The sequence below is a fragment of the Brachyistius frenatus genome, unplaced genomic scaffold, assembly GCF_029030835.1.
Source record: "Brachyistius frenatus isolate BFR_SWC_R1_liver_20210118 unplaced genomic scaffold, ASM2903083v1 Contig_265, whole genome shotgun sequence".
NCBI lineage: Eukaryota > Metazoa > Chordata > Actinopteri > Embiotocidae > Brachyistius > Brachyistius frenatus.
This window is the reverse complement of record NW_027210864.1, coordinates 197,263-221,076: the sequence shown is the minus strand read 5'-3', so window position 1 is coordinate 221,076 and position 23,814 is coordinate 197,263. Positions and strand designations below refer to the sequence as shown.

The following is a 23,814-nucleotide window of genomic DNA, read 5'->3' as shown; positions in this document are numbered from 1 at the left end:
TGTGTCTCTAAACAACTTAAACTTGTTTCCATTGTAGCTTCATATATTATTTTCAAATATGAGCTTTTGCGCCTGCTAACTGTACCAGGCTGTGTACAATATGTCATTGAGTGACTGTCGTAAAAGGTATATACATGTTTTTTTCCTTGACATTTTGAATGTCTTAGTCGTGGTTAATACATGTTGCTGTGATACATATGTTTATGCTTACAGTGCATTTGTCAGCCAGTGATCCACACAATCAGCCATCTTAGCTTCTTTTAGGTAGAATAAAGGCTAATGAGACAAACTTGAGGCCAAATACAAATAAATTAAAAAAAAGGATCAATGCACATTATATATAATAGCGAATGTAAATAACTCAACAACAGTATGTTTTAGTTATTAACACGTCGGCTTTAGTTCTGCTGGTTGTTGTTGCCGCGCCTCTTCTTTCATCGGCCTGCGACGTCCAGTTTCGTTGCACTGAATGTTTGATTCCGGTGAACAGCCACATGCGGTGTTATTGCATGCTGTGCGTCTCGTAACTTCTTGTTTTCCATCATCCGCTGTTTGGAACGCGAGAAGCTATTCAGTTTCATTTCCTCCACATGGCACCAAAGCACGACGCGGGTTATTTCACGGCACTTAACGCGTTGAAGCGCCCGCGGCAGAACTTTTACAGAGAAATGATTCAGCCCAACTATCACCGTCCTGCCGGTGTGTGTGTGTGTGTGTGTGTGTGTGTGTGTGTGTGTGTGTGTGTGTGTGTGTGTGTGTGTGTGTGTGTGTGTGTGTGTGTGTGTGTGTGTGTGTGTGTGTGTGTGTGTGTGTGTGTGTGTGTGGAGGGGGGGGTTGTTGTTGTCAGACACCAGGGGTATTACCGGCTCCTCACAGGAAGCCGGTATTTGTTCATCTGTCTTCGGGCCAAGCTGTATTGACTTGAGTTTGTGGCTCATTTCAAGGTTTGAGTTTTTTTTTGTTGTTGTTGTTTTTTGTGCCTTCTCCTGGTTTTTTCACCACGAAGGTGAGTAAAACCCTGAATTTGGACTTTTTGCAGCATAGATGTGATTTACTTTTGACTTTTGTTTCTAGTTAAATGGTTAGGAAACGCTTGAATCTGATTTATAAAACAAAAGACGCCGTTTGCTTTAAATTTGGGGACATATTTCTCAGTCAGTCACCAGGGCGCTTTTGAAAAGCCCAAATTTTTTTCAACTGTGGAAATATCTGTTGTTCAAGCCGAACCACCCCCGTTTCCAACTGGGCCACGGAGCGTCCGGCGTCGAGGAAAGAAGTTTAGGGATCGACACTGACCCGTTGTACCACCTTGTTCCCTCCCAGCCCCGACCGACCCGCTAATGACGTCTACAGAAAAATGTCCAAACTTTTTTTTTTTTTTTTGGCGGCCTCTTGGCAGCAACAATCTCTGGCATTATAAAGAACCACATGAAGAAACACTGTAAAATATGATTCATGCGAACCTGTCAACAGGCAGCCAATTGGAGGGGTTGGAGGGGGCGGGGGGTCGTTCCAGCACAGTGCATATGTCAGCCGTCAAATTTAAAAGTTGATTTATGTTTGAGGTAAAAAAACACATTTAAAGGGCATGAAATTCTGCCCGTGATCCGTCAGACGGGTTCGGTCGCCTCGAGGCTGTCTGGAAATCAAATGGAGACAAATTTCAGTCAGCTTTTCTTGCCTGAAAGGAGACAGGCGTCAAGAGCGCTGAGTGGTCTAATCTGTGTGTACAATCAAGCAGATGTTTGAGTAGGAGGACGAGTGGAAGTCGTAGACCCGCCAGGAAATGTTTGAAATTTGGCTTCTTTTCTTTTTTTCTTTTCTTTTCTTGTCTTTTTTTTAAGTCCTATAGCCCAAAGGGGTCTTTTACTCCCACCCGCTCAGTTAAAAGCCAACCGGGTCCCCAGATTAGAGGTCGCAGCTGATGGTGGGGGCTGCAGCGCCTCATCATGCAGATGCTCCCGTCGGTGGGAAAAAAGCTCTGCGTGACGGAGAAAAGACGCACCGGAGCTTTTATTTGTGGGTGGAGAACGATTTGGTTCGCCGAGTGTTGGTATGTGACGGGGAGCAGATTCTAAGAATGTTTTTACATTTTTTTTATTCCAAACCCTCGTCCTTTGTTCAACAACACACACAAAAAGACGTTTGTGAAGGAACGCTTTTCTTTGCTTTTGACTTGACTGATGAGTTTTTTTTTTAATTTGGATATATTTGTTTTGAATCATTCAGTTTCTTTAGACGTGATTATTGTCTTCCAAACAAACCCAACTATAGAAGCTAAATATTCTTTTATTGTTATGTCCTTTTTTTTAATAGTCACTTTTATTGCTACCACTCGTTTAACTATTGCCTTTCATGTACTGTGTTTGTTTACGATATACTTGTGTGGTGTATATATTTTGTCTTTTATTTTGAAAGACGCACACCTGACCAAACAATGAATCAAGTGATGAATCAGTCATGAAAACGGTCATTAGTTGCAGCTCTACTGTCGACATCAGGTCTTCTTTCTGAGCTGGCCATCTTCTGATCGTGATCAGTTGCTGCCGTGGCAACTCCAACCAGCTCAACAGGAAATGAGGTAGCGGGGACGTGTTCACCGCGGCGGGGCTCTATCTGATGTCGGCCGAGACTGACATGTCAGTGGGGTTGAAATATAAAGCTGAAGTCGGCCTTTCAAATAAAACTGCATACAAATACTCAGTCAGGTTTGAACTATTTGAAAGTTTTAATCCATTTTGATGAGTAAAAGTTTGACTGTGTGTTTTCAGACCCAATTTCAATTGCTACATTTAAGGGGAATATTTTCAGCGTATTATTCCACACCCGTCCAACCTCGGTCTGATGTCGTTCTTTTTGGTTGTGTTTGTGTGTCGCCGCAGGAGAGACAGCGACTGGAGACCATCCTAAACCTCTGCGCTGAATACAACAAGGGAGAGGGCACCGGCCTGGACCCTCTGGGCTCGGGGAGGTCCGGCTTCCCCGGGGGCCCGGCTGACGGCTCTGGGCGGAGGCCGTCTCTGGAGAACGTCCTGGGAGGGACGCCGTCCTCGGCCGCGCTCCGCCTGGCGCAGAGGCAGAGGGAGAGCGACGAGGAGAACCTGAAGGAGGAGTGCAGCAGCACCGAGAGCACTCATCAGGAGGTGAGGACGCCCGGCGCGCCGTCGGCACCGCGCAACGGAGACCGGCAGGTCAGAGGGAAACGCTGAAACCTCCCGGCAACGACGCTCTCGCCGCATGCCGCTGTGGAGCCAGCATGAGCACGCGATGCGCATGGCCAAACAAATAGTGCTTTTTTTTTTTTTTTTTTTTCCCCCATGTCAGGACTCTTACTCGTGTGTTAGTGCAGGAATTCGGGACAGGATAGTGTTCTTTCAAATCGCACACTGCTGACCTGAAATAACCCCGCCAAAACATCTGCTGCGTAAATGATTTTACTCAGAAATCCAGGTGTTTTCGCGCCCTCGGTTTAACACGCTGAATAAACACACTGGTTCTTCTGTCCAGCAGCAGCAGTGAAAAAGAAACACTTTCGTTTTGTGTTCAGGAACAGCGGCAGCTTCCTCAGACGCTTTAATTTGAAAATTATTTACGGTGGTGGCCCCGCCCCCTTCCTCTACGGAGCCAAGATGGCGACCGTTTAGGGTGGAAGGTGTCCAGAGTTTCACACTTTTTTTTTGTCACTGTTTTGAGTGCATCATCCTGGTACTTGTAGTGAACTGCATGTTTCTGTACTTGACAGTGTGAACACAGTGATGCACTCAAAACAGTGTGTATAACATCTGGAACACAGTAGAAGTGCTTTGGGGGGCCGTCGGGGATCTACGAGAGAGAGAAGTGTTGAACACTGAACGATTTCCTGTGAAAACTTCTGAGCAGTTCAGTTATTGAGTAGCATCGTGCAGCTTCGGTCCGGCTGCGGACGGCTGCTGCTTCGAGTTGAGAATGTGGCTTCACGGGGAGGCATGTCACGTGAACACGTATGTGTTATGAACGGCTGAACTCGTTTGTCCCACAATGTCAACAACCCCGCATGACCCGCAAAAACAAGTGTCGGAGAGTGATGAATGAGCATGTCTGTGTGTGTGTGTGTGTGCTGTGTGTGTGTGTGTGTGTGTGTGTGTGTGTGTGTGTGTGTGTGTGTGTGTGTGTGTGTGTGTGTGTGTGTGTGTAGTCCAGTCTGTAAACCTGCTGACACATCAACTCCACAAACGACTCGTTTGCTGTAAATATTTCTGGAATTTGGGAGGAAGGTGTCTTAATCTCTGCACCTCCATGCTTTGAAATGCGGTTTATTATCTTGTGGTGCTCTTTGTGGGAGAGCATGACGTTACAGGTCACTTTAGTTAATGGCCGTCCTGCACCGCTTCCTGCATGAAGCTCATTTATCAGTCAGGCTCTTTCTATACGTGAACCTCGTTCACTTTCACGTCTCTCTCTCTGTCTGTCCATCAAGGCTTTCACAACCTGAAACACCATTTTCCATCATTTTGAAATGATCATTCCCATTTTCATCTCTGATTTGTTTTTTTGTTTTTTTTTGGGGTTATGGAAACAGCTCTTGTGCTCGGTGACACCCCGACTCCCACTCAGACCTCTCTAACCCTGTATAAACCTGTCACAGTGCACAGCATTAGGTTTAGCATATAGCATTATATTCATGCACAACACCAACAGGCGGATTCAGTTTCCTTAAGAGTGACCCGTCTCTGTTCCCCCTGCAGCACGAGGACTCCTCCGGTTCAGGCGGCGCCGGGCGTTTGGAGCTCGGCTACCTGGAGGACGAGCGCGTTCGGGTTCTGGCTCGGATCGATGAGCTGAAGAACCGACTCACAGAACTGGAACAACAGCTCCAAGAGTCCAAACAGGAGGTAGTCAAACCCATCCAGCCAGGGCTGAGCTTGTTTCAGCTCCAGTCTGTTTAATATAAAAGCTGTAGACAGCTGAAACTCACCATCATCTTCAAGTGAGGACATAAAATGTTCACAGTTTTCTTGATCCGGTTGAAATTCATTTGCATGTTTAACGATCTAAGGCACATAATTCAAGGGGGCCAATAAAACCGAATAAAATGGTCAAATTTGAGATGTGTTAATTGACTCACCTGACATCAACCCGAGGCGTTGCTATGGTCACCTACCATCCGCGCTGTCAAAAGTTATTGCGTTACGCTGGAAAAGCAAACGGAACACTTCCTGTGTCATTTCAAATTAAAAGCCCTCTGGCGTTGTATTAGACACAAACTCTTTCATTTCTTGAAAAGGCTTTTATTGTGAAACGATTGCACAGCTGGACAATCACACTTCAGATCAATAATCCAAAACAACCGTTGAAAATAACTTGATTTAATTAAAGCAATAGAAATATACATTATTGACTTGCCGGCGTAGGGAAAGTGATTTACATGTGTGCGCTCACCTCTGTGTGACTCTGTCTGTCTGTCTGTGTGTGACTGTCTGACTGTGTGTGTGTGTGTGTGTGTGTGTGTGTGTGTGTGTGTGTGTGTGTGTGTGTGTGTGTGTGTGTGTGTGTGTGTGTGTGTGTGTGTGTGTGTGTGTGTATGTGTGTGTCTGTCTGTCTGACTGCGTGACTCTGTGCAGGCAGAGATGGAGCGTGCCTTGCTGCAGGGCGAGAGGCAGGCGGAGCTCGACCAGATCGAGGCGGAGACGGACATCATCACTCAGCTGCAGCACAAGCTGGACGAGCTGGAGAGCGCCATCCAGAGGGAGAAAGACAAGGTACAGGCGGCGGCCGCTAAAAGGCTTCGGAGGGTGGAAAGTGCACAGCTCGCTTTTTAAAGGCACCGATTACGTTTCCAAGTTCATGAAATTGAAGCGTTTTATGGAGATTGTGCACATTCTTTAACACTCAGAGAGAAAAACACACCGATACACTTCCACGGTCTCTCTGGTGTCTTGCGTTCCCCCTTCTGGTTCATCACTCGCTGCCGTTCCTGCGTCAGTCGGCGCTCCTCTCCGCGCCGAGCGCTCCTTCGATTCTTAGAAATGGATTTATTTAAAAAAAGATCGAATGATTTGAAGCCACATAAAATAGCTCACACGAAGGACTCGATTGACCTGCTCGGGTGTCCTTCTCTCTCTCTCTCTCGCATGTTTCCTCCCGAGTGGTTTACTCTGTTCCGTCCTCGACTCCACCAACTTAACCGTCATCCATTAACCCCTCGATCCTTCCTCTGCTTCCTCAGCACTCACAGTTCCTCTTATCTTTAACTCAACCCCGCTCGCCTCTCTCTTCACCGTCCGCATGTCAGACCCGGCGGAGGCTGACGTCTTTGGTTCTGCAGCACGCGGGCTCCGCTAGAATCCTTTTTAATAAGGTGTTCCTGTACTGAACAGGACAAATCTACCAGCATGTTGGTTTCAGTGGTTTTGTGGGGGCGGCCCGTTCTTCTGTTTACCTGCTCGTAAAACACTTGACCACTAGTTGGGTTTACTCACCGTTGGTTGTGATATTTCTGCTAAATTCTTAAATGTTAGATGGTAAATTCTCCATGAATTTCGTTTCATTTCGTTTGTTTAATTTTTTTGCAGGGACAGCGCAAAACAGCAGACACAAGTACAACAAATACACTACATTAAGCATCACAACATGTCCGTGGTTGGGAAAATCTGTAAAATAAGAACAATCTCTGCTTCTTTTTGACATGAATTTTTTGGTGTAAAAATGAATCTTCGATCTGCTTCAAACTCGAACTTCACCTCAACTCCTCTGAGGACCTAAGACGTCTGCCTGCTGCTCTAGGCGACCTGCCTACCTTCTCAGGTCTTCACATCCCAGATACAGATGGTATCGGGCGAAATACTGAAGCTTCAACTCAGCCAATGAAAAACAAGCTTCATATTTACTGATCGATCACTGAGCATGAAAAGCGGAGCGAGAGATGACGCCTCCGTACTTTAACATGTTTTTAACAATAATAAAACTGTTCCACCTGTTGCTATTCTTTCAGCAGAGTTGCTGCCTATAATCTTGAGGGTAGCGTGAAGCTCAGACTTTAGTTCATCTGCTTCCTGCTCTCTGACCAGCTTTAAAAATCCGCTAACACCTTACAGCTTTTTATTTGCATGGCGTGGATTTTGAGCAGTGTGTCTCTCTCTCTCCTACCGTCCATCCATCCTGTGTGTGGGTGTGTGTTGTGTCTTTCTAGGAGAGGGCTAATGTTGAGGCCGAGCGCCGGGCCCTGCAGAGCCTCCAGGAGGGCTACGCTGAGCTGAAGAACCAGCTTCATAATTGCCCCGAGTCCCTGCGGGAACAGTTGCAGGAACAGCTCAAAAGGGTGGGTCGTCAAGTCGAGCGGAAGCAACTCTCAGACAAACCCCCTACACCCCTCCCCGTCCCCCCCGGTCCTCCCAACTGTAGCTTGCAGCCTCCACCACCATCCCGCCTGCAGCCTCCTTGTACAGCAGCACCAAACACATCCCCCGTCTCTCACCTGCAGCAAAACGGAGTTAAAGCGACGGTGAAGCTCATCGGTCCGACTCCCAGAGGCAGCATCTGTCTATTTTAAACATAGTGTTCGTTATATTCCGTGTTTTAAATAAGCAGAGCCTTTTTATATCGCGTTATGTTAGTATTTGCGTTATTATAGGCTTTGGACTGTATATTGTCCTTTAAGGGGAAAACGCAGTAACACAGCATTTGGTCCATATTGTTTTAGGACATGAAAATTTCAGTTACTGGGAAAAAAAAGCCAAATAGACAGCTGAAGCTACAGAACATTAAGTGAAAACGTGCTGATGAGATATTTACAGTGACGCAGTGAAAGTAAAACATTTTATTTACAGATTTTTTTTTTCCCCCTTTGCTCTAATCTGGAATTGAAAAATATCAGTTGATATCTCGGTAATCCATTTTTGTGATTCTGTTTGGTTACGTGAGGCGGTAACTAAGGATGCTATCACACTTCCAGCCCTCCAAACAAACTGAGAGGGATTAATCAGCGTTTTTGTGCACATACGTGTGTGAACACTCCAAACAGACAGAGAATCCTCTGAAGCCAACCGAGACCACATCGGGATGTTTGAACGCAAGGTGCTCCAGGTTTGTCACGTTATCCGCTGTAGACAGATCATAAGCATAAGCACGGTGCTGCTCCAAAAAAAACAAATAGACCACCGATCCACCATAACATTGAAACCAGTGACAGGTGACGCATTCGGTGTGCTGCAGCAGCCCAGCAGTAAATCCTCCTCTGATGTGGTCTCGGCCTTGGCCTCTCCTCCCCCGCCATATGTGGCTTCCAGACAGGCGCACGCACGCCTCGGGCCTCGGGCCTAACGACGAGAAGCCCTCTCGGTCGCCACCTCACGGACGTGCCGTTGCCACGAGCTGCAGGACTTCTGCCTCCTCCCCATCCCGCGGCAGCTGCACCTTCGGGTCGACACGGGAGTCACTTCAGCTGCCAGTGACGTGTTCCGTGTTCAAAATGTGGCCTCGTGGTGATACAACTCCCCCCCCCCCCCCCCCGCTGCACTGCATGTGTGAATCTGATCTGCATCTCTTCTGTGATTTTTTTTTTTTTTTTTTTTTTGCCATGGCTTACATAATTTTGTAACTGCTCACTAATCAATTAACATAGGCCCTGACTAGATCCATTCTCTGCCTCCCCCCTCGCCCTCATCCTGTGACTGCTCTCGTGTAGAAACGCTGCTGCTGTTTAGGGTTCAAAACAGGCCGCATGTTTTGTTTTTTAACGCTCGTCAGGACAGCACACACCTTCCGCTGTAGACCCGGTGTTTTTACAGGCAGGAAAAGTTCACGTAGGTTCAGTTTCATTTGCCGAGATATCTCATCGGCTGCCAGATCCCGCAGCTTCGGTTTCTTTTGCTGTGATTACAGTGTGGAAACCCTTTTCAACTTTAAGGTTCGCTCAGTAAGCCTGAAGGGCCGACCAATCAGGGACGAGCGTCGGCCGCTCGGTGTGACACGGAAGTGTTTTTCCCTAAATGCCGCTGCGGTCTGATAACACTAGAATAAAGTGAAACTCTCGTCGAGCTCTACGAGTGATGGAGCCTCCCGATGTTTGGCTCACATGCAGAGAGTACAGCAGCCGGCAGGTTTCAACACATTTCAGATCCAATTTTGCAGAATTTTATACACGGCAGGAGGGAATGTCAGCCTCAGTAAGTAAGTTCAGGTCTAAACAAACAACCTGGAGGAGAATTCTTTTTTGTTTGTTTTTACTGAATCATTTTGACTCTTAGACTGGATGTCAGTTGCCATTACGGGCTGTCGGGTCCCTGGCGAGTGTCTTCAAAGACTCCCAACACTCGCTTTCCCTCCTGCGTTTTAACTGAAACGTGTCGCGGAGCAGGAACGGCGGGGTCGACCGGCCGGCACCCGACATTAACCTCTGAAACACACAGTACTGTTTGGATATCTGCTTAGTCATATTTTTTTTCACCATGTAGTATTTGAAGTACAACTTTGTGAGCTCATACTGTAGGTGTTTAGGCCCAAGCAGTAGACGTAGTGGAGGACAAAATCAAATTATACAAAACTGGAACCCCAAACTTGTGATGAACAGGTTGTTTCAGTGTTTGCCTCCATTATATGAGTCGTATTAATTCCCCCACCGGTCGCTGTGCTGCAGTAGAAGCATGTTCTCCATCGCTGTCCGCTTGCCTGAGCACGCCAGGCTTCTAGTCGTCCCCAAAAGCCACGCTGGAAAATATTTCTATTTCAAAAATAAATGTCGTGTTTTTTTGTTTGTTTTTTTTGCTTTGCTCTCGGCAACTCCTCCCATCTGAGAACGGTGGATGGCTTCGAGATGATCCGTGGGCATTTTTATTTTGTCAATCTTTGTGACTTAACCGCCGATGTGGTGTGGGGGGGCTCCATTAGGACGGAGAGGCGCTGGAAGCGGGAACGAAAAAGTTTGAGGACCTGGAGTTTCAGCAGCTGGAGAGAGAAAGCAGCCTGGAGGAGGAACGAGAAACCATCAGCCAGCAGCTGCTCCAGGAGAGAGCCGAGTACCACGGCAGCGTGGCCAAGAGGAAGGTGAGGAAACACCTGGACAGCCTGTGTGTGTGTGTGGGGGTGTGTGTGTTGGGGGGGGGGGAGGGGGGGCAATATCCTTCTTATTATATAAACCTTCAGGGACAAATGTTTAGCTCAGGTCTTTGGGTTATTTACTCCAGTCTGACCACACTCCTGCTAAAAGACCTGAGTTTTATGTTCTGTTATTATTATGTCAGACCTCTGGAACACCACAGGGAGAGTCAACAGGAAGCCGGTGGGTTCGGCTTGTTTGTGAAACACACGTTGCGATGGCTTTCTGTTTAGGGAATAAGTTACAGTTTGTGTTGCGCGAGTAACAACGTGGACTAAGATGGGTCAAAGACGCAGCAGCGGCACCGATATCACGAGCCAGACGTAGTTCACGCGTTCATTACAGTCAGCGTTCAGACGTTTGGCGTCGCCGTACGTTGTTTTTTTTCGTTGATCTTGACCTGGCCGCATTCCTTCCGCGCTGGCACTTAGAAAAACGAGTTGTGACTTGTTCCCCAGGAGAAGGTGTCCGCTCTGGAGAACCAGGCCAACCAGCTCGGCCTGCAGGCGTCTCAGGAGTGCGAGCGGCTGGCCAAAGACCGGACGCTCACCCTGCAAATGCTCCAAAAGGTAAAAAACGCCTCGTCAGCAGAAGGAAAAGTACAGAAACACCAGGCTTCTTTCATCAGTCGTAGATTTCTTTTTTATAAGTTGTTCCCAACAAAGAATGGATGTTTTTCCCCAGGAGAAGGAGAGACTGTCGGCGCTGGAGAAGAGATACCACAGCCTGACTGGAGGGAAGAGCTTCCCCAAGTCTTCCACTGCGATGAGGGAGGTGAGAGAAACGGCCGAGCGAAACAAAAACACATTCCTGATTTCACACTCGTCTCGCTCCGCGCCCGAAAACAAGCGGAGAGCTTTCACGACTCGCGGCTGACTTTTCTCCCCGCCGTGAGCCGACGTGTCGGTGTGCAGATAATCGTGTTTTTTTATTTTTTATGTGAAGTCCCGGCTGAGTCGCCAACGAACCCTTTATTGGTCACTACTTCACTGTGAACCAGGAGGTGCCCGACAGGTCGATCTCAACCTCAACGCTTACACTGCTTGATTTATTTTTCAAATTTGAATCCCGCCTCAACATGCCACTCGATTGTCATAAATAGCGCCCGCTCAGCAGCCCTTTCCGAACCCGTTTCATCGTCCAAACTCCCGCATCGACCGTTCAGCAGCACTGAGAGCGCAGCACGTATCTCTTGAAACCGCACGGCTTGAGTGTGACTGCGTTTGGCTCCGCCTCCATCTCTAACCCCGCTATTCTTGACTGAATTGCGCCCGAAAGTCCAGATCGCTTCACAACGTGCCGCGTATAAAAAAATAAAATAAAAAACCCAGCAGAACTCACCTGGTCTGACTTTACTCGTTTCTCTGTACGAGAGAACGTTTTCAATGATTCCAGTTTTGAACATATTTGCGCGGCGACCCGACACGTCAATCACGGGTCTGTATGCTCCGAGTGTTCATACCGTAATGTAAGGTACATTTAAACGCATTTACAGCAACAAGTTTTTTTTGTGGGTGGGGTTGAACACATCGAGTTGGCCATTTTAGAAGTAGCTGAAAAAAAGCGTGGGCACCCCTGATGTAAAGCGTGTTGAACCGACACCTTGACAAGGGGGGCAGGCGGTCAAACAAAAACACCTGTTTCACACCTCTTTTATATTGATGTCGTCTTGAGGCCCAGAAACTTGTATCCAGTGTGCCGTAAGATCTCTGCTGGCGTTAAAAATGGCTTATCCCCGGAAACAGGAAGCGCTCCACATCAGCGGGGCTGGCCTGTTGTTGGAGGACCTCCGCTCCTCCCAGCTCTCCCTCTGTCGAGCCTCTCCTTCCTACTTGCATCCTTCCCCCCCCTGTCAGTTGTACCCCAGCAGCCCCACAGAGGTAACCGCACTAACGCTCCCCTGCATGAGCCCCCCTCCCCCCCTCCCTCACCCCGCCGTGTTGTGTAACTCACCCCGAAAGTCACCCGTCGCCTGTGTCAGTGTCCTGGTTGCACCTGTGATGTGCCGTGTTCGTACACGACCACGACGATGATGATGATGATGAAAAGCACAAGTCGATGCCTTCAGAGGTTGCTCGCGGTGTTATGATCCACCAGAGGCCGCAATTTGAAAATGTCCTAATTTAAATCACCAACAAAGCGCCCGCTTGCTACCCCGATGTGTGTCAGCCCCTTGCGTTGCTATGGCTACACTGTTGTTTGTTGCCAAGTGTGTTTCCCGTTTGTCTGTCGCCACGCGCACGATGACACCTTTTTTTTTAGCCGAACTGACAACAACCCAGATAAAAGGAGGGCCGTCGGGCTTGCGGAGAGGTGTCATCTCCGAACGAAACACGTGAAGGCATCGTGGACCGGCGCCTGTGCTTGCGTGTGCGTGTGCGTGTGGGTTGCTGTGTGCCCTGAGAGGTTGCGGTGTCCTCCTCGGCTTCTCACCCTGTCTTGTTTGTTGCCCCGCTGGCCCGCTGCTCAGGAGTACATGAAGCCGCCGGACGTCGGTAAGATGTACGGCGCCCGCCGTCGAAGCAGCCGGCCCGACTCGCACGGCCGCTCGTTCGCCGTCGACACTGCGTTAGCTGGCGAGGTATCATCACCGCTTCCTGTCTGTCTCTCTCTCCCGACTCTCTGATTCCTGCCCTCCTGTCTCTTTGTCTCTCTTCCCATCCTTCCATTTTTTTCCATGTGGTGTTGCTCCCTCTGCTGGTCTGCTGCTAATCAAACCCACTCCTACCATTGGCTCGGCTCTCGGCTGCGTGTGTTCTCAGTGTGTGTGTGTGTGTGTGTGTCTCGGTGTGTGTGTGTGTGTGTGTGTGTGTGTGTGTGTGTGTTCTTGGTGTGCGTGCGTGCAGCTTGCAGTCCCCCGCAGCCGTGAGGCAGTGTTCGCTTCCAGGAGACACCAAGTCACAGCAGCACATGTGGAGGGGGAGAGGGGAAGGGGGGTATTAGGGTTGGATTGATAGGTGCGTGTTTGGATTTAGTTAATGAATGTGAACTTGTCACTTGTCGCCCTCATAGCTTTATTTCGAAATAACATTTGCTGTATTTCACGCAGGAACGGTTTTCATTTGGCAGTTAAACATGTTTTTGTCTGTTTTCCGTTTGAGAAATCAATATCCGTTTCAATTTCTTTAGTGCTTCGCTTTAAATCAGCAACCATGAAATGAACCGAGGGAATGATAGACTTTATTATATGTTGGCACATTTTAGTACTTTCCCCCCAGTCCTGCATGTAACATGTATACAAATATGTACAAAATCTTACATTTAAATTACAACTGGTGGCCTCCCATAGAAAGAAGTGTAGTACTGATTAGATACAGTTCTAGTATGCAGGAGGCTGAATGAGAAGGTGGCTGTGCTGCTCCCACATATCGGTCCAACCCTAATGCCGACTGTACGTACTGCGTGTTATAGTGTGTCCTTCTCTGTGAAGTGTGCTGGACATGTTTCCTTCCTACTGCCTATCTTGTTGACATGTCTCTCTCTCTCACCTCCTTTCCTCTCCCTTTCTCCTCCTCTGTGTGTGTGTGTGTGTGTGTGTGTGTGTGTGTGTGTGTGTGTGTGTGTGTGTGTGTGTGTGTGTGTGTGTGTGTGTGTGTGTGTGTGTGTGTGTGTGTGTGTGTGTGTGTGTGTCACCTTTGGTAAAGGAGTATGTGACAGTGGGCCAGTTAAATCAGATGTATGGGATGCCAAAGGTGGAGTCGTCCCCTACCTCCCCGCTCCGCCAGCCCCTGCAGTCTGGAGTGGTAGACCCCGCCTTCTCCTGCCTCCCCTCTCCTCATGGCTCCTCCCTCTCTCTCTCTGTGGAGGTGTGTTGCAGTCCTTCCTTCCCTCTTCTCCTCCTGCCAGGTCACCCCGTGGGTGCGCTCGTTTATGGGTGAAACGCAGCGGTTTAGACCTTTTTTATTTGGTATATGACCGCAAATAATGTCTGCTTTTTTGAATAATTGGAGGTCAAGTTATCCAGTAATTGAAGGACTAAAAGAAAAATGGGAAAAAAACTGGTGGAGCAGAAAGGTTTTCATCATCGTCTTGCGGCCACTTGCAAGCGATCCCAACTACTCGTGTGACATTTGGACACGAGTGGAACAAGTATGCAGAAATAAACAATTGAAGCGACAGATTGTGAGAAGATGAGCAAAATGCGGTTTTGTCTCCGTACAGCATCAACAGTCATCATTGTACCATATCAAACAGACACACGATAACATATGAAGTAAAATACGACACATACTTTGTAAGCAGTATTTACCACATGCTAATTGCCGTAGCATGTTTGTTTTTAGCAGTTAGTATACAAGAAAATGTAAGATTCTTAACTGTTTTGATAAGAAATATTATTATGACACATGAACATTTCCCCTTTAGAAAGAGAAGACAAAATACCCATCTAAACATTCAAACCTATTTTCTAGATCTTCCCGAAGTTGCTTCACAACCAACAATCCTTTTGTTATTATTCCAAAAAAATATTTTATTACTAATTGATGAATTAATTTTATTTCTGAGCACCTCCCCTTCTTTCTCCAAACTGCATTGCAGGGACATCGAGTGCAATGACAACTGACTTTAAAATCAGTTTTTAGGATTCATACCTGTGACATGGAGAATAATGGAGAAGTAGGAAAACATTGCAAACTTCAAACCTGCTCATAATTAGTACGTAAGATCCACGTGGAACTACACTTCCCCTCGTTTGGGCTGATCGATAGAATCTTTAAAAGACGGCAACAGGCAAATGCAGAAATTCTGCCAACATTTCAGTCTGCAGTCTATTTACAGTGTCTTGGATACGACATGTCACTGATGACATAATGTGTTAGCTGTGTGCCTTTTGAGAACGTATGCCTCAGTGGCTCTGTGTGACTCACTATCCAAGCAGATCTGGTTTTAGCGGAGTGTCGTTGCTGTTTCCAGGAGAGCATATCAATCAGCACTTTAATAAGTGAAACCCCCTTCTCTTTTCCTCTTCTCGCCTCCATCCTTAATGTTACTGTCGCTCGCTGTTACCTTCTCCTTTCTCCCTCTCTCGCACCAAAAAAAAAAGGGAATCACCTCGTGACTTTACTCACCGCTGAAGAATGAACTGATGATTTTATTAACATAACTTCACATCATGTAGATTGTATTCTTCCTGTCGCTCTTCTAATTCGACTGTGGCAGAGCCGAATTTGAATAAATCTGTTTCATCGCCTCACTTCCAGCAGCAGTAATGAAAGAAAATGAAACACTGGCTGCATGTGATGGTCATGTCAGGGGCGGCGTTATGTAAGCAGCACGTCTCGGGTCGGCGCTGCAGGCGGTGGGTGAACAGTCGTGCTACAAACGGCTAATAATGGAGGCAAGACCACAAAATCAATCTGCTGTCAGCAACAAGTCGAGTTAAGGATGTTGCTCTCGTATTTGTCTGAAATAAAAACAACATTTACGTGAAATACATTTAGTTTCTTTATTCTTAAACTTCAGGTCCAACAACAGATTCATTTGAATAAGACATGAAATAAGAGAAACTTCAATGTTCTTGTGGAAAGTGGGTCATTGCAGCAGCAGCATGGAATTAAAACACTGAAATGTAAAATAGGGATATAGCAGCTGGAGGGTATGAAGCACAATGCAGCTCACAACAATTATGTGTTGAATATAGTTAGGAATAATTTTCAAAGTAAAAAAAAAAAAAAGTTAATTACAGCTTTTGAGGGTGTAGAAAACAAACATTCCTCTCCTGTTTCGACTGTCTTTGAATGCTTTCTAATCTCCTCTTTGTCTTCTCTCCTTCGCCCTTTGTTTCCACTTCCCGTCTTTGCCGCTCGTCTCCGTGCTCTCCGGCACCAGTCCGAGGGTAGTAGGCCTCATCTCCCCAAGCTAGACTTAGAGCAGTGGTACCAGGAGCTGATGGCTGGCTCCAGCCACATCTGTCCTCCTCCTCCTCTGCCGGCCAAGTCTCTATCAGGCCGCCGGCCTGTGCTGCAGGTAGAGGCTCTTCTTTTCGTCTTTGTCCTCGTGTTTTTCCACCCTGTCGCTCCTCGGCTGTTGTTTCTCTGCCTCCCTTCGACCTGCTGCCGGCCGTCTTCCAGAGAAGGAGGGAGATCTGTGTTTATACCGTGCAGTCGGGAAGTATTCAGATCCTTGACGTTTTGCACACTTTATTGTATTGTAGATTTGATACAATATAATATAATACAATATACACTCCATAACACATAATAAGACAGATCCTTCACCCCCCCCTGATTGATGAAAACAAGAAACTGAAAAAGTCGAATTTCCAACAGTGTTTAGACTCTTTGATGTGGCTCTCCTCAGCGGTCAGATGTACCCTGTTTGTTTCATTTATCCTGATGTGTGTCTAGAACTGAACTGGAGTCCACGTGTGACCCGCTGAATGGAGCAGACCTGATTTAGAGGCACACAATCCTGTCTGTACTCTGCTCTAATCTGTCTCTGCCACTGACTATATAAAACATGGATCTCCCTCTTGGCAGTGCCTGACCTTGCCTGAAGGTCCGTATGGCGCCGGCGGTCAGTCTGCGGCTGAGAAGCTGTAGGAAGCTCGTCAACTGTGACGGTACCCACCTGTCACTCAAAGCAGACCCTGGCCTTAATAATGTGGACCTTAAAGGGTTAATACAATTTCAACTAGTGAATTATGTACAAATTTACCCCCTGTACAATTCATTTGAACATGAAAATTAACTTCAAGGACCAAAACTACGACTTCTGCTGGGAACTTTGGCATTTTGCCACGAATCAATGAGGATTGATCATAGACTGTATATAAAAGTGAACGTAGCTTCCGGGTCTGAAAAATGAGGCCGATGCAGAACCACCTTAAGCTGCAATACCACCGAGTGCCTCTAGAGGTTGTCCCCAAAAAGCTTCCGGCTCAATAGACTCCCATTCAACTAGTCTCATAAAATTCATGTACAATTTCTCCTCAAGTTACTACTCAAGTGTTGCTCGCTAAAGTCGCTCCTTCTCATTCATTTTCTGGCCGTCCATCTGAAAATAATCTGTCATTAATTAGATAATAAGATTAAAAAAACTGTGTGTTTGGGGGCGTGTCTGTTTGATTGACAGGCCTGTGTTGCAGTCAGGTTAGGCTAGCGGTGGGCGGGACGTAGTTTCGCCGGGTTTCCAATCAGATTGAGTCAAACCCCCCCAGCTCGTCCAAATATGGTCACTTCCTGCTCCAAACTGCTCCGAATTAGGCTTCATTACAGCTGGTCACAAACCAACAGGTGACTCACTGCTGGTTGCCGCCTGGGATTGACTCGCTTTTGGAGCCAGCCTCAAGTGGCCATTTGAGGAACTGCAGTTTTGGGCATTTTATATCCATCTGTCGTCTGCAGAGGTAAAAAAGGAGAGCCCACTGACATGTTACACCCCCACAACATCCTGCCCTTCTCCGTTGCATTGACTTCAAGCTTTTTTCGCCTCAGAGGTTTCTGCTTGGTCGCCGCAGAGATCTCTTTAGGCTTCACAGCTTGGATTGTGTCCTGACATGCAGAGTGAATTATGGGAGCTGATATACACAAGCGTGTGCCTTCCTAAACTACAGTTTGCCAAATAACTTGTCCAGGCAATTTACAGACAAGCATTAATTAAAGTGAACGACATAATAACGAGTGCAAAAAGTGAAGGCGGTTTCTCAATCCACTGTGTCTGTTGTTTAATAATGCTGCATTCACATCATGTGAAAAAGTTGGCAAAGACAGTTTTGAAGCCTCTTGACACGACTAGAAAAACTGAGTTCAGCTCATCTTTTACATTAAAAACAATCTGAATAAAAGAATTACTTCACGATCGCGGCTATTTGAAGCGGTTTCGGGTCACAGCTGCAGATTTTCTGTTGCCGGAATAAAGTGTGGATGAAAGCTGAGAGTATCTGCCCGCAGCGGAAGACCACAGAAGAACTTCAATCAGCACTTAAAGAAAAGTTTGAACACGTGAACACTTTCAAGTCGCCGCTTTGAACATTAAGCTGTTCTACACCGAGAGCCTTTTAGGACATGAATGCAGCATTAACTTAAATGAGTCCGATCAAAGAGCCGTTCAATGAAAGGGACTAGGCAGGTGTGTGTGTGTGTGTGTGTGTGTGTGTGTGTGTGTGTGTGTGTGTGTGTGTGTGTGTGTGTGTGTGTGTGTGTGTGTGTGTGTGTGTGTGTGTGTGTGTTAACCTGCAGTCTAAGTCACGTGATATTTGGAGGCTCTTTGATATTTTTCATTCGATCTTTGATAGCAAAATCTGCTGATTGAACCTTGAGTGATGCATTTTGTGACGTCGGTGTTTAAAAATCTTTGCAACACGACGCCAGTCGTGCTGTTTAACCTCCACAGGAGCTTCCATCTCACGTGGCGGGTGTTTGTTGCGGAAACCCTCCAATCTACCGCCACAGTTTGTTTTCACATGCGTCATCATCATCACCCCCCCACCCCTCCGGCGCTGATCTCTTTGTTTCTCGCCGCCCTCAGGTGTTCCGTTCTAAGTTGGACAGCGATCCGGGCCTGTCTTTCCATCATCCGAAATCGGGCTCCGTGTCGCCTCTGCAGCACGGAGCAGCAACGCTGGGACGCAACACAAACTCCAAGGTAGAGTTTGTTTTCAACAGGTGCACCGATTGCAGCCGTCCACCTGTTAATCAGATGTTAAACCTTCGTCAAAGGCCGGAGCGCTGCGCGGACCCGGTTGCGCCTCTGGTGCGCTTCAGTTTGGGTAAAGTCTCATGATGGGAAACAAAATCTGACATAATGTAGATAAATGTCTGACATAATAAAGAAAGCCAAATACAGATATTCATCAAAAGTCTTAACATCTCTTGATAATTTTCACTACATGAAAACACTAAATGGCAAATAACATTTAAAAAAATGACCCAAATGTCCAAAAAGAAACAATACACAGAAGGAGACAAATCAAGTTCTCCATTCAGACCAGGGTCTCCCGTAGCTTTTAACGTGTAGATCCAAAATGATTCTCTTTGTAAGAGACTTTTTAATCTGTGAAATATTAAATCTTCATTTTTTATATTTTGATCATCCCGGCCACAATTCAACCTTAAAACATCAACTCTATGAACCGGTTTTTACATGCAATTGTCTGCTTCGTCTGACCCTGCAGAGCCCCCTGCTGGTGGTCAACAGCACCGGGAGTCTGCCCAGGAATCTGGCTGCAACCTTGCAGGACATCGAGAACAAGAGGCAGCTCGCTCTGCAGCAGAAAGGTAGTCGAGTTTTTACTTCACAGAAACCGACACTCCTCAACTCTGTCAAGTTCATGAGGCTGCGTTCAGCATCGTGTAGCGATTCAGTAACATCTGACTGATCGCTGCTCAGATGTCCTCCAGTGTTTATTCATCGATGCTAAATGACTTATTGCAAGTACTTGAAACATGAATTAGTCACTGTGCCAGAGTTACTGCCATTTCTTTATTTCACATTTTCTTTTTAATGGAGTCTTGTTATCCAGGTCAGTGGTTTCCAAACCTGGAGGTCAGAAACTCCTGAATGTTTGCAGGAAAAATGTGAGATGGGGTGAGACACGGGGAAAAAAAGACAAAAGAAAAAACCCACCTGCGTTTGTTGCATGTGAATATACTGAAAAACAACTTTTTGATTCCGTTATATCAGAGACACATGGTGCGTTCATAAGCAACTGGGAAGTTTCCCACTTCTGAGTGGGAGAAATCACCTCGAGCGCTTGTCCAACTGGGAATTTCACTCTAAGGAAAGTCCGAGGTTTATGAGAGCTGCGAGAAGTCGCTCTGACGTCACTCGACATGATGACGTTTGTGGTGAAAACAGAGAATTAAGCTTAGTGGTTAGTTTTAGTCAGTTTGAGCGGGATGTTGTGGCGTTAAACAATATTAATTATTATATTGACTAGACAACGACAGCCATCCCACACGGCCGCTACTTCGTTAGTTTGCTGACTGTCTGCTAAAAACAACATGTAGAAAATGTAGCGTACGAATAATAATGACTCCATCTCATCCCCGTGACGGTCGTCACGGGCGACGACGAGGTCGTTTGTCACTCTCTTCTATTCAGACGGCAGATAGAGCAGATTTCCCGGCGGCTGCCGTGTTGCCTATTTGTTGTTGTTTGTCATGTGAACGCTCTCAACTTCCCCGGCTGCCCCAACGCACCGATATACAGCTGTTAACATGAGGACAGATGAACCCGCCGGTTAGAACGCTTCAAATATTCCTTAATATGAATGATATTAGTACAATTTATAATCTAATGAGGGTGCCACATAAAAGAAGGCAGAGAAAAAGAAGCAGTATCGGATGTTCACAGATTCAACTTGTATAATAAAGAGAAAGTATTTGTGTGTGTGTGTGTGTGTGTGTGTGTGTGTGTGTGTGTGTGTGTGTGTGTGTGTGTGTGTGTGTGAGAGCGCTGTGCTCCTTCTGCCTCGATGCTGTGTGACTAAAACAGTTCAGAGTAGAGCAGTCGGGTGTTTGAGCTCAGCCGGCTGCCACCCACGGGTGCTGGGTTGGAGAGCGGAGCCGGTCACATTTGTCTGAGTCTGAGTTGTTTTTTTTTTTTTTTTTTTTTTTCTGCCCGTGTGTGTGTGTGTGTGTGTGTGCGTGTGCGTGTGTGTGTGCGACTCGTCTCCTCCCGCGCTGCTGCATCACAGAGCCCCCGACCTCCAGACAGAGCACCACGGAGGGAAGCTCGGCAGGTAGACTGATCGACGCGGCCCGGAGTTCACCATCTCCTCTTGGTTTTTCCTCATTTTGTTTTTCTCATTGTTGTTTTGTTTGTCAATAAATCACAAGCGGGGTCTGAAATCAGCTGTTTGTCGCTCCTCGGAGCCGAGTTGTTAAGAAGGATCTTTTGTTCACCTGTTTTAACCACTAATTGGCTCATTTTAGAAACCTACGTCTGGTTAACTGCAACCCTGTTTCCAAAAAAGGTTGGTAGGCAAATATCAATACAAAAAGAATGCCATGATTTGCACATCCCGTAAACCCGTAATTAATGAACTTCCAAAACTCCAGAAACTGGTCTCAGTCCCCAAACGTTTACAGCGTTGTAAAAACAAGAGGTGATGCAAAACGGTGTCAAAACATGACCCTGTCCAAACTTTTTTTGAGACGTGTTGCCGGCATTAAATTCAAAATGAGCATATATTTTTCATAAAACAATAATATTTCTCAGTTTCAACATTTTATATGTTGTCTATTTTCAGTTATATACGGGTTCACCGGATTTGCAAATCATTTCATTCTTTTTATTTATATTTTACACTTGTATTCCCAACTGTTTTGGGGAAAAGGGGTCGTAATCTCGAAATTCAGAACTCGGCCATAACAATCCATAACAGTCAGGCAGCCAATCAACAACCTGTCTGAAGGCTTCAACATCGGTAAAGGACCAAAGACTGTATGTACCTGGGAAAAATCCCCAAATTCAGGCTTATCGAAAATGTAATCCAGTCTGACAGGTTACTTCTGTTGATTTATCCATCAAAGGTAACATTTACCAGAACTTGACACTTGGCTGCTGTTCATTTCAGACCCCGTCTCCACCTAACCCTCCTCTCCTCCTTCATCCCGGCCTCTTCCCTCTCTGGTGTGTCATTAGCTCTTCTCCCCATCCCACCTCCCCCCCAAATATTTCTTTTCATCTTTTTCTTTGTCTGTAACATTGAGTCCTCTTTCTTCTTCCATCAATCTTCGATGAACGTTCCTGCTGCTGGAGAATAAATCTTGCATGTTGGGAGTTTGGTGAGCCCCTCCTTGGGAACTGAGCTCTTTCCACGTGTATCTGCCCCATTATCGGCAGCGTGGCGCTCTGGAGTGCGAGAAGTTGGATAGATTCTCAGCTTTTGCTTCAACTTTGCGGCGACGGGACTTCGCGGTTTTTTTTTGTTTGTTGTTGTTGCAGTTTTCCCTCGAGCTTGTGTTACTGCGAGAGCACATACGTCGTATGTGCGGTTGCACGGTTCTGGTGCCTGCGGGTCACCGGCGGGCCTTCGGTGTTCGAGCGGCTGTAGAGCGGCTCGTCGTTTCTGCGGGAAACGAACTTTGCGTATTGTGTCGCTTGAAGGGTGAACGGTCGAGTCGTCCTTCGGTCTTCCGCGCCTCGGATGGAAAACTTGAGAACGGACCCCGCTGATCCGACCCCCCCCCCCCCCCTTCCTCCCCGCAGGTCAGCAGGTGATCGAAGAGCAGCGCCGCCGTCTGGCCGAGCTCAAGCAGAGGGCCGCGGTCGAGGCCCAGTGCCAGTGGGAGGCGCTCCACGGCTCTCAGCCCCACCTCATGACCTCGTCCTCCCCGTCGCCCTCCTACTCCCCCATCATGTCTTACAGCCCCGCGCTGAGCCACAGCTCCCTGGGGCCCCCTCCCCTGGTTCACCACTCCATCCTGCACCACCAGCCTCCGTCGGCCGGGGAGCAGCCCTACGACACCCTGAGCCTGGAGAGCTCCGACAGCATGGACACCAGCGTGTCCACGGGGAACAACTCGGCCTGCTCGCCTGACAACATGTCCGGGTAAGAGGAGGGGGGGGGGGCACAAACTGTGGGCTCGTCGTGATCATTTATTTCTGTCAGGTTCGGGAACACCCTGATTCTAATAATGGTATTTAGCGTAGAAATACATTTCTCAGATTGGCTACGAGAAGCTTTGAATCAGTGTTGTGAGAATAGATCGGACGTTTATCTCATCAACCACAAAACCTCCTCGTCTCAGAAAATCACATTATAGCAAATGTCAGAGTTAATGCTCAACTTGCTTTATGAAAAAAAACAAAAAAACGTGTCAGACTCAATTGCTCGATGACGTTTATGTTCGAAGAAACATCTCTGGTTCTAAACTGAATATTGTTTACGAGACGAAACATTTGTTGATTGGATTATTTTGTTTGACGTTTCGCAGACAAAACTATTAACAGAAGTCAATTACAATGCAGAATAAATTGTTCACACCAGGGAGGGTTTTCAAAACGTGTCACTGTTCATATTAAGCTACCGGATAAAGTATTTATAATAGACGCCGACACACACACACACACACACACACACACACACACACACACACACACACACACACACACACACACACACACAAAAAGAGACACACAGACGGCTAATCTTCAGACTCCCCGCAAGTTAAAGTCTTTATCCCCAGGTCGGCTAATTTGGAGAGCATCTGTGAGTGTGGCCAAAGCTGTGCGCCGCCTTCCAACGGTGTTCGCCGCAGCTCCCACTGTTCAAACAGATTTGTGCAGCTCTCGGGAGCAATATCCCAAATGTTGGCTGCGATGACTCTTAACGGGATTCATCCCGGAACGAGCCGTGGAGGCGGGGAGCAAAGTTTGCGGGCCAAGTTTAGACCGAGGGCACTTTTTTGCGGCAGTGTAACCGAGAGGCCTCGTGTTGCACCGTCTATCGCTACTGCGACGATTAGAAAGGCCTCAAACTTAATGCTGTAATTTGACCTTTCGCCGATGTTGTTTCCCGAAATTTAAGAGACCTTTACTGCTTCTTCAGAGTCTTTTCCACGCGTGGAGTCGGGCTGCAGCGAGAATCGCGACTTGAAAGCAATCGAACGGTGCCTGATAAAGGGCCGGTGTTTCGCAGACTTCTGTCCTCCTGTTGAGAATTGCATGCAGCTTAGGCAATATGCATATTTTGTGCCATTTTTTTTTTTTTTTGTCTTCAACAGTATGAATTTCACACATTTCATTATGACCAAAAGCTGAAATAACAGGGGGGGGGGTCGCATCCCCCCGGC

At 47.1% G+C, this 23,814-nt stretch overlaps 1 protein-coding gene across 5 annotated transcripts in view; it reads left to right on the top strand.

Moving 5' to 3' along the window:
- phldb1b (pleckstrin homology-like domain, family B, member 1b) overlaps positions 1-23,814 on the top strand; it is an 88,291-nt gene that overhangs the window by 55,159 nt on the left and 9,318 nt on the right. For 3 of the 5 annotated variants that reach the window (XM_069721464.1, XM_069721465.1, XM_069721467.1), the window contains 14 exons: positions 2,883-3,191; positions 4,725-4,871; positions 5,601-5,738; positions 7,169-7,297; positions 9,865-10,020; positions 10,531-10,641; positions 10,757-10,846; positions 11,818-11,952; positions 12,543-12,653; positions 13,717-13,878; positions 15,902-16,039; positions 18,542-18,658; positions 19,188-19,290; positions 22,229-22,571. In XM_069721464.1, coding sequence (XP_069577565.1) covers positions 2,883-3,191; positions 4,725-4,871; positions 5,601-5,738; positions 7,169-7,297; positions 9,865-10,020; positions 10,531-10,641; positions 10,757-10,846; positions 11,818-11,952; positions 12,543-12,653; positions 13,717-13,878; positions 15,902-16,039; positions 18,542-18,658; positions 19,188-19,290; positions 22,229-22,571 — 2,189 coding nt within the window. The remainder of the gene's footprint in view (positions 1-2,882; positions 3,192-4,724; positions 4,872-5,600; positions 5,739-7,168; positions 7,298-9,864; positions 10,021-10,530; positions 10,642-10,756; positions 10,847-11,817; positions 11,953-12,542; positions 12,654-13,716; positions 13,879-15,901; positions 16,040-18,541; positions 18,659-19,187; positions 19,291-22,228; positions 22,572-23,814) is intronic. The other 2 variants (XM_069721468.1, XM_069721469.1) reach the window with 2 other exon arrangements.